Below are 17963 nucleotides of genomic sequence, written 5' to 3'. Positions count from 1 at the left end.
TGGGTGCCAGCCCTGGGGTGGGCAGTGCAGAGATGGACCTGCCTTGGTGACGGACAGGGTAGAGGTAGCGAAACTTTTCTGTGCAAAACAAAAAACAAACAAACAAAACCCAAACAAACCTGGAGAGTTCGTTAAAAGGGCAGACTCTTGGATGCTTTCCTAAGAAATGCTGTTTCAGCAATACGGGGCTGGAGCCAGCAATTCTCATTTTTTAAGAAGCCCTCTCCTTCCCCCACCGACGTGATTCTGATTTAGGTGGCCCAATGACCTTATTTTCGAGAATGCCTCAACATTGGTCGGCTTCTTTGCAGTATATCCTCGGTCCCATCAGCTCTCCCTTACTAGCTTGGGCTTGCAAGCTTATTTCATTAAGAAAATCGGACCTGGGAAGGAAAAATGATTGCGAATCAGCACATCCCGGGATGCTGGCCCAGGGGCTGCCGGGCTGTGGGGCCGGCAGCATGCGGCCGCCAGGGGGCGCCAGAGGCCTCGGCTGGCGCTCTCGGGCTCCTCCGCCCGCGGACGCCGCGCCCGAGCGAGCGAGCGAGCGAGCCAGAGCGCTGCGGGCTCACAGAGCTGCCGGACGCTCGGCGGCGGCGGGTGGCGGGAGCGCAGGGCAGCGAGCCGGCCGACCAGCCTTCTCCGCGACCGCCCACAGGAGCTCCGGCAACTCGAACGCGGGGACCCGGGCCGGCCCCCAAGGTACGTGCCCCGCGCCTTAAGTTGCCGTAGTTGGGAACCTTCGCCCCCCGCCGCGGTCACCCGAAGGGCTGGGAGGTTCAGGGCCCGGAGCCGTCACCGCGCTGCCCCTTGCCACCGGCGCCGCGGGGTGGGCGATGGGAGACCCCCACTTGTGCCCCCTCCCCCGACTGTGGGCTGCGGCTCAGAGCCCTCTTCTCCCCTGTCCTGAAGCTGTAGGCGCCGTCTGTGGGAGGGGGGCTTGCGGGTCGGGGCCCCGGGTGTTTGGGGAGGGGTACTGAAACCCCTGAGCCGAGAGCGGCGGTCTGTGGGGCACCCGCAGAATTGGCGAGAGGGGACTTCTGTAGTTTTACAGCAGCTCCCCAATTTGTGACGCAGCCTCCTAATCTGTAACCTAGCCCCGCATTTGTGAGGGGGGGTCCCTAGATCCGTGACAAGCGCCCCAGGTTTGTGAGAGGAGCCTCTCCGCGCCCGTGAGATCCCCCGACCCCCATAGCTGCAGCCCGTTTTGAAGGGGCCCAGACGCCTCGGTACCCCGCCAGGGGAGGGGGCCGCCAGCGCCCTCCGCTCCGCTGCTCACTGGCCCTGCCTGGCCCCTGCCCCGCAGATGCCCGCGATCGTCGTGCTGGCGGCGGCCGCCGCGTGGTGCTTCCTCCAAGTCGAGAGCCGGCACCTGGACGCGCTCGCAGGAGGCGCGGGCCCCAACCACGGCAATTTCCTAGACAATGACCAGTGGCTGAGCACGGTCTCCCAGTACGACCGGGACAAGTACTGGAACCGCTTTCGAGACGTGAGTACCGCCGCCGCCCTTGCGCTCCTGGAGAGGGGGCCTCTGAGGCGGGGTGGGCAGGGGGACAGACCTCTCACGGGCGCTTGTCTGATGGTGATTCCTGGGCGGCGTCTTGCCTGAGAGGAACTTTAAAAAGAACTTCCAAGGCTTGATGCACTTGCCGGTTACCTGTGGTCCAGATGTGTTTATTTGTAGGTGTGGGGGAGGCGACTGCACTAAAATAGGGTAGGAACAGCTGAGCAGCTCCCGAGAGAGGCGCTCCCTAAGCTTTTGAGTTCTAACATTGATGGCTGATTTTGACAAACCCCCTAGAGAACCTCTCTGCAGCACGAGGAGCAATTTGGACCATCTCTAGGGTTTACCAGAAGAATCCCTGCTGGAAAGGTTAGGATGGGAGGTGAGCCCAGCTGCTTTCCTAGGCAGTCACGTGGTCCAGATAGAATGGAGGCTTGCTGGGGTCCAATAATGCTGGGGGTGGGGAACCCCGGGCATCTTTGAGGGAAGGGAAGGGGAGCCCTGGGATGAGAGAGGGTAACTGAGTTGTTCCTGGGTGCCCAGAGGCACCTCTCCTACCTGTTTCTGCCCCCACAACTGGCTGCCGTTCCCCAGGTGTGCCTCAGAGGAGCAGGAGACACCTGGCTCAGAGTTGTTCCAGCAGACAGCATGCTCTCTGTCTTTCTGCAGCTGCTGCTGCCTCCTCATCAGCTGTCCCAGGTGGCTGGGGCCATGCCCTTCTTAGTTGGGGACTAAGAATGAACTTTTGTGGGCACTTAACATTAGGAATTTCTGTCCCCGAGAGAAACCCATACCACAGAGTCCCTTGTTCTTGTCACAGGGCATGATTTACAGGCTCTTTGAGGAGGGAGATGTAGAGGGTCACCTGTCTTCCCCTGGGTTCTTCTGAGCTCCATTCCCAGTATCTCCAGCCCTTGCAGGAAGAGGGTCTGAGGAATTTACTGAATCCTAGATTTTTTTTTCACTTTCTAAGCTAATGGGCGCTCTTTCCAGATCCCCTTCCAGAGAAGCAGTGTGCCAAAGGTTGACTTTCTCCTTTCTTGATTCCTCTTCCTCCTCCCCCTAGTAGGTGGAAGGCTACTTCTCCTTGAAAGGCATTTTCAAACACATTCAATGAACTTTCATGGTTGTTTGGGGCCTTACTTTCACAGCAGATGTGTTGTCCTCCCGTTTCCCCTTATAATTTGGAACTCCTGCCATACCTCACGCCTTTCTCTGACCAGTTCTGTTATCCATCTTTGATCCTCTTTCTCCTCAGCCTGGAAAGATGACTTGTCTAGGGCTCTGAGATACTCCTTACTGGCTACCTTTGCCTTTAGCTGAAAAAGATACCCCAGCTGTAGAGCTTGTATTCATGGATTCCATGCGGATAGAAATAATTTTGCATTTAAAGACATCATTACATTTTAGATAAGTTTAGGAGCAGGGCAGATGCTAATTTCTGATAGAGATGGAAGCATGGGGCCTGGTTTAGAGGTAAAGGGCCACCTTTCCAACACTTTGGATTACACGGAAGCCGAGCAGGACTGTAAGCTCTGTGCATGTTGAGGCTTTAGGTTGTGGAAAGGTTTACTGTAATTTTCATGCCTGTTTGAGATTTTCAAGTCTCAGTGCATCATAAGCATGACATTAGCCTTAATTTCTGTCCAGTTTTAAATATTTAAAATTGGAATCTGTTTCTTGTCTTTCTTGGGGATTGTGACTTTTAAAAAATCCGTGGATCAGTGTTTTCTCCACACCTGACTGATGATGAGGTTCTTCTGGGATGCTTGCTAAATTATAGTTCCTAGGCTCCTCCCTGGAGATTCTGATTCCATATTCCTGGGGTGGGTCCTAGGATTTGATATTTTAAACAAACATACTAGCTTAGTCTTAAGGTGTTTGAGAAATACTGCCTTAGATTTTGTAAAAATGTTCAGGACTTGAAAACAATAAGAGAAAAGCTGTTATGTTGACATTCACTGTTTTCCAATTCTGGAGCAATTTTAGTTCTTAAACTAACATTTTTAGCAGCATGTATGTTTATAAATGAAAATTTAATCTAATGCACTATTAAAAATCACCTAAAAAAATCCCCTAATCTCACTTGTCCACCATTTTACATGTGTCATGGAGTCTTCTGATGCTAGCAATGGCTCAGCCATAATTTAATGTCATTAGCCTCTTGAAAGTGCTATGAAACTCAAACCGGATGCTCTTTTAGGGTAAGTCCAAGTGTCTCCATTTACTTGGAATAGCCACAAAGTCTGTGTTCCCTGGGACTAGGGAGTAAAAGGCTGCTTCCTCTATAAGTCAGCTCTTCAGTGGACCATGGACAAAGCCCCATCTAGTGTTGCAATTGCTCTGCCAGCCTGATCATTTTCACTGAGCCAGACCTTGCTTGGAGTTGACAAAGCCCCAGCTTCTTTGCTGCTGCTTTAGTTGTTTTGTTGAAGCCACTGGTGACTTTGAAAGGCTGTGCCGTCTTATGATGTTTGTCAGTTTTTAAAAAAATCATTGTGAAAGAAAATGTCTTGCCTACCTCCCTCCTCCACTTGCCACTCTTTGAACCTGAGAGAAAGATATTTAGAAGTGACTTTTGATCTTGGGAAATTAAAATCTAGGGACTCTTTAGAAAGTTGTTGCCGGGCCAACTTTGAAATGGAAATGATGGTGGTGTGTGTACTCTGTGCTCCCCTGAATGTTAGTTTGCTGTGACTTTTCTGGGATGACCTAATGACCTCTAGTTACACTTAAGTGTCCTACTGCTCTAGGCACACAAATATTTAACTATCAAAAAAAATATTTATCCCATTCTTTCCAGAAGCAAAACCTTTAGAACTACTCCTTGGCTTGTTACCTAGAGCTATGGATGTGGGAGAAATACGACAACATCCAGATGATTATTCTTAAATGTATTTATGGGCTGTTAGTTTGGTCATTATTCTTTTGTAAACACTAGCAATTGGCATGTTTTGGCCAGATGGAGACCTGGGCTTTTGCACAAATATTAAGGAGAAGGCTATGAAGAAGGAAGGTGTTTGTTCTAAGTTATACAATATATTCCTGTCTCCAACTGTTAGGCATTTAACTCCTCCATGATTTGTGGTTGAGAGATCAAGATGTCACAACCATTCTCCCAATTTCTCTGAATCTGAAAAAGCTTTGGTTTCCATACCTGTTATTTTACTGCCTACCATGTGACAGGCACTGTGTTATAGAGTGAGCAAGATATATAAATGTGATCTCATCTCTCATGCAACCTCCCATCTACTGGATGAACTCCTATAATTTGTGCTGAGCACATTTAAGTTTTTTTCTTATAAAAGAAATACATGCTGGTTGTAATTTTAAAAAATTATGACATTGCAGAAGTAGAATAATAGCTAACATTTTCGCGCCCTTAGTGTGCCAGATATTGTTTAAGGTACTTTACATAGATTATTTCATTTAATATTCATAACAACCTATGAGAGATATTATTATCTCCCATTTATTGGGAGTTTAGTCACTTGCCTGAAGTTACAGAGCTGGGAAATGGGGGGCCCTGGGCTGGGACCAGGAAACCTGACTCTAGAGCAGGGTTCTTGACCTTTTTTGTTCCATTGACCACTTTGCCAGTCAGGTGAAAACCACGGACCCCTTACTAAGTCCACACTATACTGTGTATTATTTAATAAATATATCACACCCACACTAACACATCCCCACAAGAATAATGTGTTTTTGAATTTCAGTTCAAGCTTACGGACCCGTTGTTAAGAACCCCTGGTCTAGAGTCTCACCATGATTCTCAGCCGATCAAGCGTTGAATGGTTTTAGGTGTAAGTCTCCATTGAAATCCTATTGCAAGTCTGTCTTTTCAGCTTTTAGTCTGAGGACTATCAGCCGGGTACTTTAGGTAAGAGAAAGTAGAGTATGAAAGCAGGTGGACACAGCTTATTGTGGAAGTCATGCCAGGACTTAAATTTTCCTAATAATGAGCTTCTGATTTGATTAAAATAATATTGTTGCTTACACCAAACATGACATTTTCTTTCTTTTGCACACATAGAACTAGCCCTGGCATTTAACTCCAAGATAATTATCTTTGGCAGGCCTGAAGAATCAGAAGTGTTGCTTTGGCTGGCATTTATCTCACTCCGGAGCGACCTGAGTTTGTAATTCTAATGAGACCACAAGGACCAGTCTATGTTCTTTATCCTTCTAGCGTATACTCTGTGGGATTTGGTGGTCTCTGCAGCAGAGCGGGGGTGGCAGCAAGCATCTGATCTTAACATCGCAGCTATAATGAGTTTCAAGGGCAAGTGGGGCTTATTGATAGAATAGTGGCTGGCTTAGTCCACGGGGCTGGTGACAAGAGAGGTGCTATGGCTTACCCGGTCAGTCTTTAATCTGTCACCATGGAGACTTTGCTTGTAATCAAGTATAACAGAAAATCATTTTGGCTAAAGAGGTGCAAGGAGACTTAAATGAGTTTGTGATCCTGACTCTTTAATGAACCCATTATCTTAAATCCCCAATACTAGATGACCACTGATAGAAATAATTATTTCACAGAGATTATTATAAAGGGACAGTTTAAAAGTTGATAGACCTAAGACTGTTCTTACATTCTCTGTCCTTATCTTCAGTTTGTCCTTGCCACACTAAAGCTAGATCTTGCCCAGAAAGGATGGTAGAGCTTCTTACCCTAGTTGGCCTGCCTCTCCTGGTCACGCTCAGCCCCACACTCCCACAGCACTTCAGCTGTGCTGGACTGTGGGAGCACAAGTGCTTTCCTATATACTGAAGAGATTTGGGGTGTGAGCCTCCATCGTGGTCACATTGTTTTCAAAACCATGAGGTGGTCCCAAATGGATAATCAGGCTTCTAACTCTTGCTAGGAAAAATGGACTTAATAGTAACGTGTAGATTAGGATGTAGATTTAGCTGCATAAAACAGGTACCAAGTAACTGCTTAAACAAGATAGAAAGCCATTTCTCTCATAGTAAATCTGGTGGCCCAGTTCCACAAAGCTTCCAAGAGCCCAAGCCCTTTCCATGGTGATGTTCCACCAACTTGAAGATGTGACCCTGGACCATGGGTCCATGGCTCACTGCCTCCTTCCAGCCAGGGAAAGTGGGCAGAATGCAGAATTAGTACACATCACTTCTGTTTATTATTCTGATGGTCATATGTTCAAGTGAACATTTTATTACTATGCAGGATGGGGGAAGTTGCAGTGTCTGCCCTCACCAAGCACTGTGTTTGTCATGGGCGGGGACGGTCTGTGCATTGCAGGGTGTTTAGCACCATCCCCAGCCTCTACATACTAGATGCAGGGACATCTCCCATGCTGCCCCTACCCCTGACCTGTGACAACAGAATGATCTCCCTGTGGGGCAGAATCATCCTCAGCTGAGAATCACTGCATCCAAATACTAGAAAATCTACCTTGACCAGGTGCCCTCCAAAATGTGATTAGTTTACAGTCCCTAACGCTACCCTCGCTCCTTTCCCAGAAGCCTTCTAGCTTCTGGTTTGTGTGGTTGTCCATACTGGACAGTAACGGCCCCTTTTCAGCACATCCTGCCTTTTTCCCTCTGAATTTCAATTTCTAACCCATCTTTCGAGGTCCATATCAAGAGTTCCTGATGCCTTGTAACTTTTCTAATCCCAGCTTCCTAATTGATGAAGGAGAGATGGGAAACACATGGCTGTGGAGTTCTGAGCCCACGTCTGGTTCAGATGACTCCTGAGTTAGTAGTAAGACTATTTCACTTTCACATCCCCATGTGGGTTGATCAAATTGAGTGACCTTAACACCAGGCTTGTTTTTGGGGCCTAATGTTCACAAAAAGAAGGTTGCCTATTGCTAACTCCTAAAATCTCCTCCGAGCTTAGGGGCTCCAGTTCCAGACATTCTGAACCTGAGGGTGGAGGTGGCTGTGGGAGGGGCAGAGGGTACTGCACCTCCTAGGCCCGGCCTTGCCTGCTCTGGCCCTGGCCTCCAGGCTGTTTGGTGAGTTAGAGCTCAGGGTGTCGTCCACATAGCCTGGAGGTAGAAAGTCACCCACTGCAGACCTCTTCTGGGACCAGGGCTCAGGACTTTTTTTTTTCTTTTAAAATATATATATATATATTTTATTTTTAAAAGATACTTAGATTACATAAAGTGTTACATAAAAAAAATATAAGGGATTCCCATGCCCTACTCCCCACACCTCCCACTTTCCCCACATTAACAATTTCTTTCATTAGTGTGGGACATTCATTGCAATTGATGAACACGTTTTGGAGCATTGCCACACAGCATGGATTAGAGTTTGCACTCTCTCCCGCTCCATTCTGTAGGTTATGGAAGGATATATAATGTCCTGTATCTGACTGGACCTTTGTAGACCTCTCCCCATCACTTGCCAAGACCTTGCTCTGGCTAAGGAAGCAAGGCCAGCTTTTCTGAGGCCATCACATCAGAGTAAATCTTTCATTTGTAAGTTTCCCTTAGAGAAGTGGGGACCTAATGATTAGTAATATTAGTATTGAAATATTACTAATTGAAATATTTTATGATAAATTATTTCTTATTAATTTACTCAGTATAACATTCAAAACCCAAACATACTTGGTACCCAAACCTGAGCCCATTCAGATGTCTCATTTTACCTTTCCTCTGGTGAGATGACTATATATGTTCCTTTGGAAATTCCTTAGACCCAAGCTCACATTTGGTCTTATCTCCCCAGGTGAAATAATTATGAATGAAAACTTCCTATGTAAAAAATAATTTTTCCAAGATTACAAGTATTTTTTTCACCATATATCATCCTATAAAAGATGCCATTAATTGTAAGATGCACTGTTTTTATGTACTACTAAGAAAACTATGTCCAGAATGAATTTTGTAGACCCTTGCATAAAGCTGGGACTCCAGGGCATCATGCCCTCAGTGTAGGAGTAAACGAGAAATAAACCCATCACACAGAAAGGGACAGCAAGGCAACTCACATATTTCTACCTTGGTACTAGTAGATGAAGAGAAAAGTATACTTCTTGAACAATTGAATAAGCTGACACTCTTGCAGATTTCTGGTCTAAATCCACATACCACTGTGGCCCATAAAATCTCATGCAGTGAATTTAGTTGAAAGTAGTCTCAGGATGTTTATCCTCTCTGAACCTCTGACTCTTCATTTATTAAGTTGGGATAATGATACTCTATTGGTGAGAACTCCATACTGCACATGACTAAAATCTAATCTAAGCTGAAAGAAAAGAAAACTTAATCACTTGTGTAAATGAAAATTCCAATAAGCTCTGGCTTTAGGTAAGGCTGGATGCAGGGGCTCAGGGCTCAGGTTATGTCATAGGACCTGGTGTATGTGCCATTCTCTCTGCCCCACCCCCATCTTTGGGTTTTATTTCACTTATATTGCCTTTGTTCTCATATGGCCCCTCAAAGCATCTAAAAATTTATATCATCATCTGATTTTTCTGTCTCGTAGTTCCAATAAAAGTCCCAGAATTGACAATTGTTAGATTTACCTCTGTTCTGTACCCTTTCCTCAATCAGTCACTTTGATCTAGCTGGTAGAATATGCTGACTGGGCTGGTCTGGGTCATGTGCTTTGCACTCGGTGTATTGGTCAGCCAAAGGGCTGCTGATGCAAAGTACCGGAAATCTGTTGGCTTTTATAAAGTATATTTATTTGGGGTAAAAGCTTACATTTGCAAGGCCCTAAAGAGTCCATCTCAAGGTACCATAAGAGATACTTCCATACCCAAAGTCTGTTGCCACATGTTGCAGCAAGATGGTAGGCGATGTCTGCAAGGGTTCAGCCTTCCTCTTCCCTCTTAAGGCTGTGGGCATCCAGCTTCTTCTGATCTTAGCTGTAGGCTGGCATAGGGCTCGTCTCTCTTCCCAGCTTGTTTCTTTCTGATCTCAGCTGCTCTGTTCTCTTCACAAGGTCAGCTGTAAGCTATCAGGTGAATAGGTCATTTCTTTTTCTGGGGCCTCTGCTATGTCTGTAGTGCTGTCACTCAACCCTGCACCCCTTAATGATGTGATAGAATAAAAATCCTAATCTTGATTTAATCAAGTAAACGTAAAGCCTTTGAATTTAAATCAATCAAAGGGTATCATGCCCAGAGAAACAGACCAGTTTACAAACATAATATCTCTTTCTGGAATTCATAAATAATACCAAAATGCCACACTGTCGCTAGGGGCTGGGGAGGGATGGTGGTGGAGCTCCGTTGGATCACATGGTTTAAGGGTGCTACTGAGGTGTTCCTTAAGGGGAAATGCATACTGGTGGGCAAAAATCAACAGATGTCCTCTACATTAGCCAACCTCACAGGCTTGCCATAAGAATAAATGAGCTCATGTGTGTTGACGCTCTTAGCACAGGCCTAAAGGCTAAATATGTAGAAGATATCACTTATATTGATGTTAACTACTTCTCTAGTCTTTAAGGTATACTCCTTGATTATAGTTTTATATATTTATGTTATAGATTCTTTCATAGTTGAATGCTTCCTGAAGTGAAGCTTGAGTCTTTCCATGCCTTGCACATTGTAGGTGATCAGTAGGTACTTTTTGATTGAATTGCATCCTTAGCACAACTCTTGGGAGAACTGAGGAAGGAAAGCTTTTAGGGGATGATAGGCACATGTGCTTTTATTGTCTTTGATAGGTAGAAATTCTAGGTCACACACACATTGAGAAATGCTTTTTTCATCTAACCCCTTATTTTCAAGCCAGAACCTTAGGATTTTATAAGCCCTTTGAAGATATACTGTTGAATAAATCTTTGTATTTCTAGAACCTTAGAGTCTAGCACAGAAAGTTGCTTAGTGAATGTTTGAATGAAGCTGAATGAATGAAATATTCCAGCCCAGAGCTTTCTAACCCTCTAGAGGGTGCTTTGTTAAGGGTAAACCCCAGTGAATCATGCTGGCTTTGGATATGTGTGTCTCATTCTATTAGTAGTTGATGATGATGTTGGATACCAAAAGATGGGGTGGCATGTTGACAGGCAAAGTTAACCTGACCAGGAAACCAAACCCTTACAATTCCAGCATAATCCCTGAATCTGTGAGAAGCTCTTTGAGGCTGAGTCATGGTATGGTTCAGAGCCTGCTATTAACTTGAGTTCATGTTCTAGTCTTGTCAAGTACAAGCTTGGATGATTTTAGTCAGACTGTTTTTCTGAGCCCAAGTGTCCTCATCTGTAAAACTGGAATGACAATACCTTCTTCATGGGATTTGGGGGAGGATTGGGTGAGTACATGTCATACTAAGATGCTCATAAGCTTTGAGGGGCTGATATCTCTGCTGTTCAGATTTGCTTTCTTCTGTTTTATCACTTTTTTAAATTTCTACCTTGTGAACATGGGTAAGTTGTGGGTACACAGCCATAGAAGCTGCTTCTTGACTTGTGTCTTAGAGAAATGTTGTGAAATTAGTTCCATTATCCTTGAACTTGTCTTTACTCCATGCTTTGCCAATCTTGAAGGCTGTTTAAAGTTCCCTATAGTTCATTCTCTACTATTTTCCAGTTGTAGCTCCTTGGCACAGAAGACCTTCCCTTCATATTTTACATTCTTGCTGGTCTTCTGGAACTGGCACCTCTAATCACACAGTATTTGGGAGGGGTCTGTGCTCAGCTGTGCCTGGAAAAATTCTAGTTATGGGAAGAGCTCCCCAGGGATTCATGTTATGCCCACTAAGCCCTAATTGGCATCACCTTTAATGTTAAGCTCTGATGCAATTGCCTCTAGCCCATCTCAAAAGATAACACTCTTTTTGTCTTGGAGAGTGGCTTTACATTGGGGTTTGGGCTCCATTTTAAGGTAAATGATCCGTCCAGCCTGCATATTAACATGGCTTTCTCAGCACGCTCTGTACATCCAGTTTGGTCTTGGTTTTGCATAAGGTTTTAGAAACATCAGGAAACACTAGTAGGATGGGGCAAGCCTTTGTTTCTTCTCTCCACAGACCCCATTCTTCAGTTTCAGATCATTACAAGTTGTCAGAGGACCACTTATTAGAACAGTGGAAGCAGGTTGGCTCTGTGTTTTAGTTTGCTAGGCTGCCAAAATGCAATATACCAGAAATGGGTTGGTTTTTATGAAGGCGGTTTATTAGCTTAAAAGCTTACAGTTCTGAGGCTATAAAAATGTCCAGATCAAGGAATCATCAGTTGACACTTTCTCCCTGAAGATCCACTGCTGACAATCCTGGACTCCTCTGACATATGGCAGGGCACATGGTGGCATCTTCTGGTCCCTGCTTCTTTCCTGGTTTTTGTTGCTTCAGCTTCTGGCTTCCTCTTTCCTTCTGTGGCTTGTTTTTCTATCTCTTCATATTCATCCCATTAAGTAAGATGATTAACACCCACCCTGGGTCATGCTTTACTGAAGTAATCTAATCAAAAGGCCCCACCCACAGTAGGTTTACACCCACAGGAATGGATTAATTCTAAGAACTTAATTTTCTGGGATCCATCCAGTTTCAAACTGTCACACTCTACTTTACAAAAACCCAAACAATGACAAATAGCTAAGGCAGGACATGGTGATTTTTTGGTTCAAAACTGTTCTTCAAATGCCAGCTACATGCCAGCTTTTCTGGGTGCTGGGTAAAGAAGATAGCTATGGTTTATAACCTCCTGGCGTTTATGGTCTAGTGATGGTAGAAAGATAAAAAATTATAAAATTATCATAGGTACAGTTGATGGAAGTGCTACAAAGTTATAAAAATATGTAATGGAGTATTAAGTATGGTTTAAGGTAATGTGTGTGATTGCCTGGTTGACAAGGGGTGGCCAATGAAGGTTAGGTTCATGTGCCAACTTGGCCAGGTGATGGTATCCAGTTGTTTGGCCAAGCAAGCACTGGACTGATTGTTACTGTAAAGGAATTTTGCAGACTTAAATCAACTTAAGTTGATTGCACCTATGGCTGTTGACATCTACAATCAATTGAGATTATCTTCAGCAATGAGAGACATCTCATCCAATCCCATGAAGGCTTTAAAAGAAGTGATGATTTCAACGGTCAGAAGAGAGAATTTCCATATCCACTTTAGCCAGCCAGTTTCTCCTGGAGAATTCATCTAAAACCTTCATCAGAGTTCCCAGCTTTCAGCCTGCTGTACAGAATTTGGAATTGTGCACCCCCATAATTGCGTGAGACAATTTTTATAAAACTTCATAATATTTACTGATCTCTCCTGTCAGTTCCTTTTCCTTAGAGAACCCTGAGTAATACAGCTTTGGTCCTGGGGAAGGGACAGAGGGGAGGATCCTTAAGAAAGGCATGGATGCTGAGACCTGCAGGATGAGCAGGAGTTAGCCAGGTGAGAAGAGGGGAGAATTGCACACCAGATGGCAGGAAGAGCATGCCCAAAGTTCTTGAGGCAGAAAGAGCTTGATATACTTTCATTTAATGTATTTGTCCTAGGATTCCCTCAAGTAGCATACACTTTCTTAGTGTATTTAAAAACCACACTTTATACATTTCAATTTAGCTCACATTTTGGTGGTACACAAATGAGTCACCTATGAAAAGTGAGGTATTCAGACGGCCCAAGTACTTGGGAGGATGGCCTGTTCTCTGCCTCTTTGTGCATTTCTGTGCTGTCTTCTATAGCTATCCCCATTGTATAAATATCCCTTGCTCCTCTAGCCCCTTTAAAATCATAATTCCTACTTCTCTAACATCTGTAGCTGATGACTTTCTCCTTCCCTCTGTAGTCAAGTGTCCTAGGCTTCAGAGCTCCTGGAATTCTCATTGCTGTATAGAAGTGAGGACATCATAGAGTATCTTGGCAAGAGTGATGATTTGCGAAGTTTGTATTAAAAAATGAGACTTGTTTAAATGGGTTGCTCCTTGTCTCCCCCACCTCCTTTTGCATCTACTATCACCAAGACCAGCTAATGCCAGAATTTGAGGCTACACATGAAGAGTAAGATTTCCATCTTCAAGGACCACAGTTTAAGGGTTTGACAGACGTACATGCAGTTACTTTAGCCCCATGTGGGGAGGGATGAACAGCACATGGCTTTTTGTAGTCTCTGGATCCTCCCTGTGTCCCATGTCTAACAAGAGGATAATGATTTCTCCTTGGGAAGGAGGAAGATGTGGTCACAGACTGGTGATATAAATTACTGAGGATTCTTCTAGAAGGGCAATACTAATGTCAAAGGTAACTTCACTGGGTTGCTTTTCTTATGATTTTATGAAATTATGTCCTTCAGGAGGTCCTCTCCCTTGACCCCTTAAAACAAACTCTGGTGAAAATACTAACTTAAAATTGAAATAGGGAAGAGAAAAAGGAAGGCCATATTATAAAACTCTTTGTGCTAATTTGCAAACTCTTCCTGTGTGATATACCACATGTCACACTACAGAGAACACTGTCAACATTCCCCAGCATAATTATGTGGTGAGCGAGCAGGCATTTATGCAAAGTCAGTTGGTGCTTGTGATTGGAGCAGGGAAGCAGAACTTACTGCAGGTTCCAGGCAATCTTCGTACAAATAAAACTTGGGGAAAACAAATATGCAGAAGCAGGAGTCTCCACTTTATATTTCAGCTCTACTCTTCCTGTCACACCATATAGACAGGATCACTGTAACTCAATTCTAAGAGAGGCCAGGCCAAGCAGCAGATGCCTTGCCATGGCCAAGGCAGAGAGAGAAGGTACCAAGAATGAGATGCAGGAGTAGGTGTTCTCAGAGTCATATCTTTGTGTGCTTGAAAAATCATCAGTGGGACTTGTTCAACATGCAGATTTCAGCCTCCTAGTCTAGAGCATGGTCTTGGTAGGTTAAGGATGGGGCCCAGGAACCTGTATTTTAAATAAGTAGCCCTCATGATTGTGATACAGTTGGTTCTCAGACTGCATGTTCAGAAAATCTTGGAGAATTATTCACCCCAAACTGTCAACATCACTAGCGCCAATGAATAATGAAATTATAGGCAAAACTCATGCTTTATTTTGAAGACTTGTAGTAAATTGATACGTGCAGTATTTTCCCCAGTGTTACCCAGCAGGGCTCCCATGGACATTGTCATAAAAGTCTTGCTTTCCAGTGTCTTTGTCTGCATGGGTCTCAGCGGCAGCCATTGTCATGAAACGTTCTTCCTGAAGAGGATAACTGGTGACTCTCAACTGGCTTCTAGTGCTTTATGGACATTTGTGCAACTGAACACAGTTTAATTGATGTGGGAACTTCTACGTGACAGGGTCACAGAGAATCATCTCAGCAGATCTTCCTGAGTCCAAAGAATCCTGCCCTAGTCAATTCTGATCTGACTTGCATTTTCTCTCTCAGAATTGATATATTTTGAGCATAGATGCATAGATGGACTGAGGGAAACTGACTCTGACATTAGCTTTAGTTCATAGTGAAGAGGGAATTGAAACTAGAGTGGTGTTAGGGTATGAAATAGACAAGAAGAATGGTAATATAATCAAGAAAGTTTACTCTCCTGGTATGTGTGCCCACAGACCCAGAGATGCAGATAGTAGCATTTGGAAGCACACAGAAGGTCGAGAGTTATGAACCAGGCAGTGACACTATCTGCTGCTCTCTTCTTGGTATATTAATCCTTAAGTCCTTTTGTTTGGTTGGCCAGATTATTCTGGAAAGAGCAGATGACACCAAAAACAAAGACCTGTTAAAAAGTAGAAAATTTATGAAGGTTATAACTGGCACTATTCCTTTATTCCTTGTTCTGAAGCCATTGCCCACTGAGCAAATTCTCAAACTTTTCTTTACCCAATGTTTCTGAATTTCTTCTAATGAATGGCTAACTAATGGCAACTAAAATCTGTTGCCAGAGAGAAAAATTAGTTACGTCTATTGAAGAGATGAGTACTGTTAATCGTTAAGGGGCATTTAAGTAGTTCCAGGTCTTTCCTTGCTCCTTTGACATGGTGATTCCTTTGTAACTTTGGTGGGCTTGGTTGGCTGGTGACCAGTACTTTTATCTGGCCAAGACTTCATTTCCCATATGAGCCAGCTAGCCTTGCTGTGTTTCTGGACCTGGCCCATAACTTTTTTTGGTCCATAATTTTTGAACAGATATGAAGCCTATATCATTTTTAGTAAATGACAGAGTCAAAGTGCTATTCGTGATAAAGATAAAATAATGCCGTCTTTACTGGTGTTAGAGAAATCGTGTGATTTTTATATGTCAGAGTTGTTGGTTTAAAGATTCCTTCCTATCTCAGAAGGTCTTTGCCTATACTTTTTGAATGTTTTCCTTTGTTTCTTTCCATGGTAATCCTGGACCTAGAAGTTAGCCTTTCCAGAAACTAGATACTGGTTACACTCTCAGTAATTTGGTTGTTTATTTGCTCTTTCATACATTTACCCCACAGGTACTTATTGGCCAGGCTACCATGTACCAGACTACCAGGCATTGCCCTGGGCACTTAGGGTATAGTGGGGGGGGCGAGGAGTGGGGCAAAACAAATATCATCTCAGGCCTCTTGGAGTCTATGGTCCTCTTGTCTGGGTGAAGTTAAAAAATGAGCACCATGGTGGTCAGGAAAACCTATTGGGGGTATTCTGCAAAACAAACCAACCAACAAACCAAAAAAGGGTCTGTTTTGTAAATGGATCAGAGCAGTTCTGCCAAGCTAGGTGTCTTATGTCTCTGTGGGACAGTAGCTTTGGCCTTCATCTCTGAATCTGTCCGGTGGTCAAGCCTCTTCTGTTTACGTCAACTCTTATGGAAATATTTGGGTGATCCCTGATATTTTTTCCTGAGTTTAGGGACCCAGTCCCTCCAGGAGGAGGGACACCAGTCTGTACAGTTGAGGTGGAAAGTTTAGATGAGACAGAACTTGATGTGTGCATGGATACTGAAGTGTTGTGAGTTTAGGCCTTGTCAGAACTGTGGTCAGGGTCCTATAGCAAGTGGAGGGAGAATCATGGGAAAGATTTCTCTGTCTTCAGCAGCTAAGGATTGGTAGGGAGTGTTTCATTGAAGTATATCATATGTAGAACAAAGGGTACACAACATAAATGTACTGTTTGATACACTTTCACAAAGTAAACACACCCATATACCCAGCAACTAGATCAAGCGATAGAATATTTTCAGCATCTGAAAAGTCTGTGTGGTTTCCCTTCCAGCCCCTTCCCGTGACAGTTTGAAGTTCTTTTATGAATTCCCAAAACTAATCCATTCCTGTGGGGGTGAAATCCTTTTGACTGGTCTGTCAATGAGGTGTAACTCAAGTTGAGTCTCTGCCCTCTTGCTGTGTTTGATATAAATGGAGACCCAGAGAGAGACACCCAGGACAAGGGAGCCACCCTATTGATCCTGTCCTGTGAGACAGGACTCCAGTGTCACCCACAGGTGAACTGCCAGGATCACAGCCCCTGGGAGGCCGAGGGAGAGATAAGCCATATGCCTGAAAGCTTGTAGCTGAGCTCGGGAAGAATGTGGAGCAGCTGACTGATAGAGGAAGCCTGGAAAGAGATAAACCCTATACTTATTATTTTTAAAAAATTTTTTTATTAAATTGTCTTTTTTAAAAAAGATATATAGATCACAAAAAATGTTACATTAAAAAATATGAGAGGTTCCCATATATCCTACATCCTCCACCCATCCCCCCACATCAACAACCTCTTTCATCATTGTAGCATATTCATTGCATTTGGTGAATATATTTTGGAGCACTGCTATACTGCATGGATTATAGTTTACATTGTAGTTTACACTCTCCCCCAGTATGTTCAGGGGGTTATGGCAGGATACATAATGTCCAGCATCTGTCCCTGCAATATCATTTAGGACAACTGCAAATCCCAAAAATGTCCCCACATCTCATCTCTTCTTCCCTCTCCCTGCCCTCAGCAACTACTGTGGCCACTTTCTCCAGATCAATGCTATAGTTTCTTCCATTACTAGTCACAGTAGTTCTATAGTAGAATAACATTAAGTTCACTCAAATCCATATTTTATTCCTCCATCTTGTGGACCCTGGATTGGTGACATTCACTCCACCTCTATATCGGGAGGGGACTTAGGTCCCACATGGTTGATGGATGCAGTTCTCCTACTTGCAGTTGTAGACACTCTTGGTTTCCTTGTGAGGTAGTTGACCATCTTCACCTCCCTGTTAGCCAACCTGTGCAAGTCCGACAAACTGGAGAGTAGGAGCTGCAACTCTACTGTGTCTCAGGACCCAGCTGGCACATGGCCAGTCCAGAGACTGAAGTTTCCTGGGTATACACCAACCCCAGCGTCAACCGCAGGTTCAGTAAAAGTAACAGAAGAGGCATGTGTAGAAAGTTCACATCTGAGTCCAACTTTATCACACTCAGGAACACAAATTCCAAAGTAGGGCCCACTGACAAGGTACTGAACTCCAGAGTCAACTGCCATGATTGTAGAACCTGTCTGTCTCCAAAGCCCTCAGATGCACCAGTACTTGGGGTTGTATCTATTTGGCTGTCTCTGGGATTC

At 44.2% G+C, this 17963-nt stretch overlaps 1 protein-coding gene across 1 annotated transcript in view; it reads left to right on the top strand.

Annotated features, from left to right (window-relative positions):
- The first annotated feature begins 477 nt into the window (after positions 1-477).
- Positions 478-17963, top strand: part of SPOCK1 (SPARC (osteonectin), cwcv and kazal like domains proteoglycan 1) — a 569733-nt gene continuing 552247 nt past the window's right edge. The window contains exons 1-2 of the mRNA XM_058279114.1: positions 478-702; positions 1307-1489. Coding sequence (XP_058135097.1) covers positions 1307-1489 — 183 coding nt within the window. The 5' untranslated portion in view covers positions 478-702. The remainder of the gene's footprint in view (positions 703-1306; positions 1490-17963) is intronic.

The sequence above is a fragment of the Dasypus novemcinctus genome, chromosome 2, assembly GCF_030445035.2.
Source record: "Dasypus novemcinctus isolate mDasNov1 chromosome 2, mDasNov1.1.hap2, whole genome shotgun sequence".
Classification (NCBI taxonomy): Eukaryota; Metazoa; Chordata; class Mammalia; order Cingulata; family Dasypodidae; genus Dasypus; species Dasypus novemcinctus.
The sequence above is the reverse complement of the archived record's forward strand: the minus strand, read 5'-3'. Positions and strand labels throughout refer to the sequence as shown.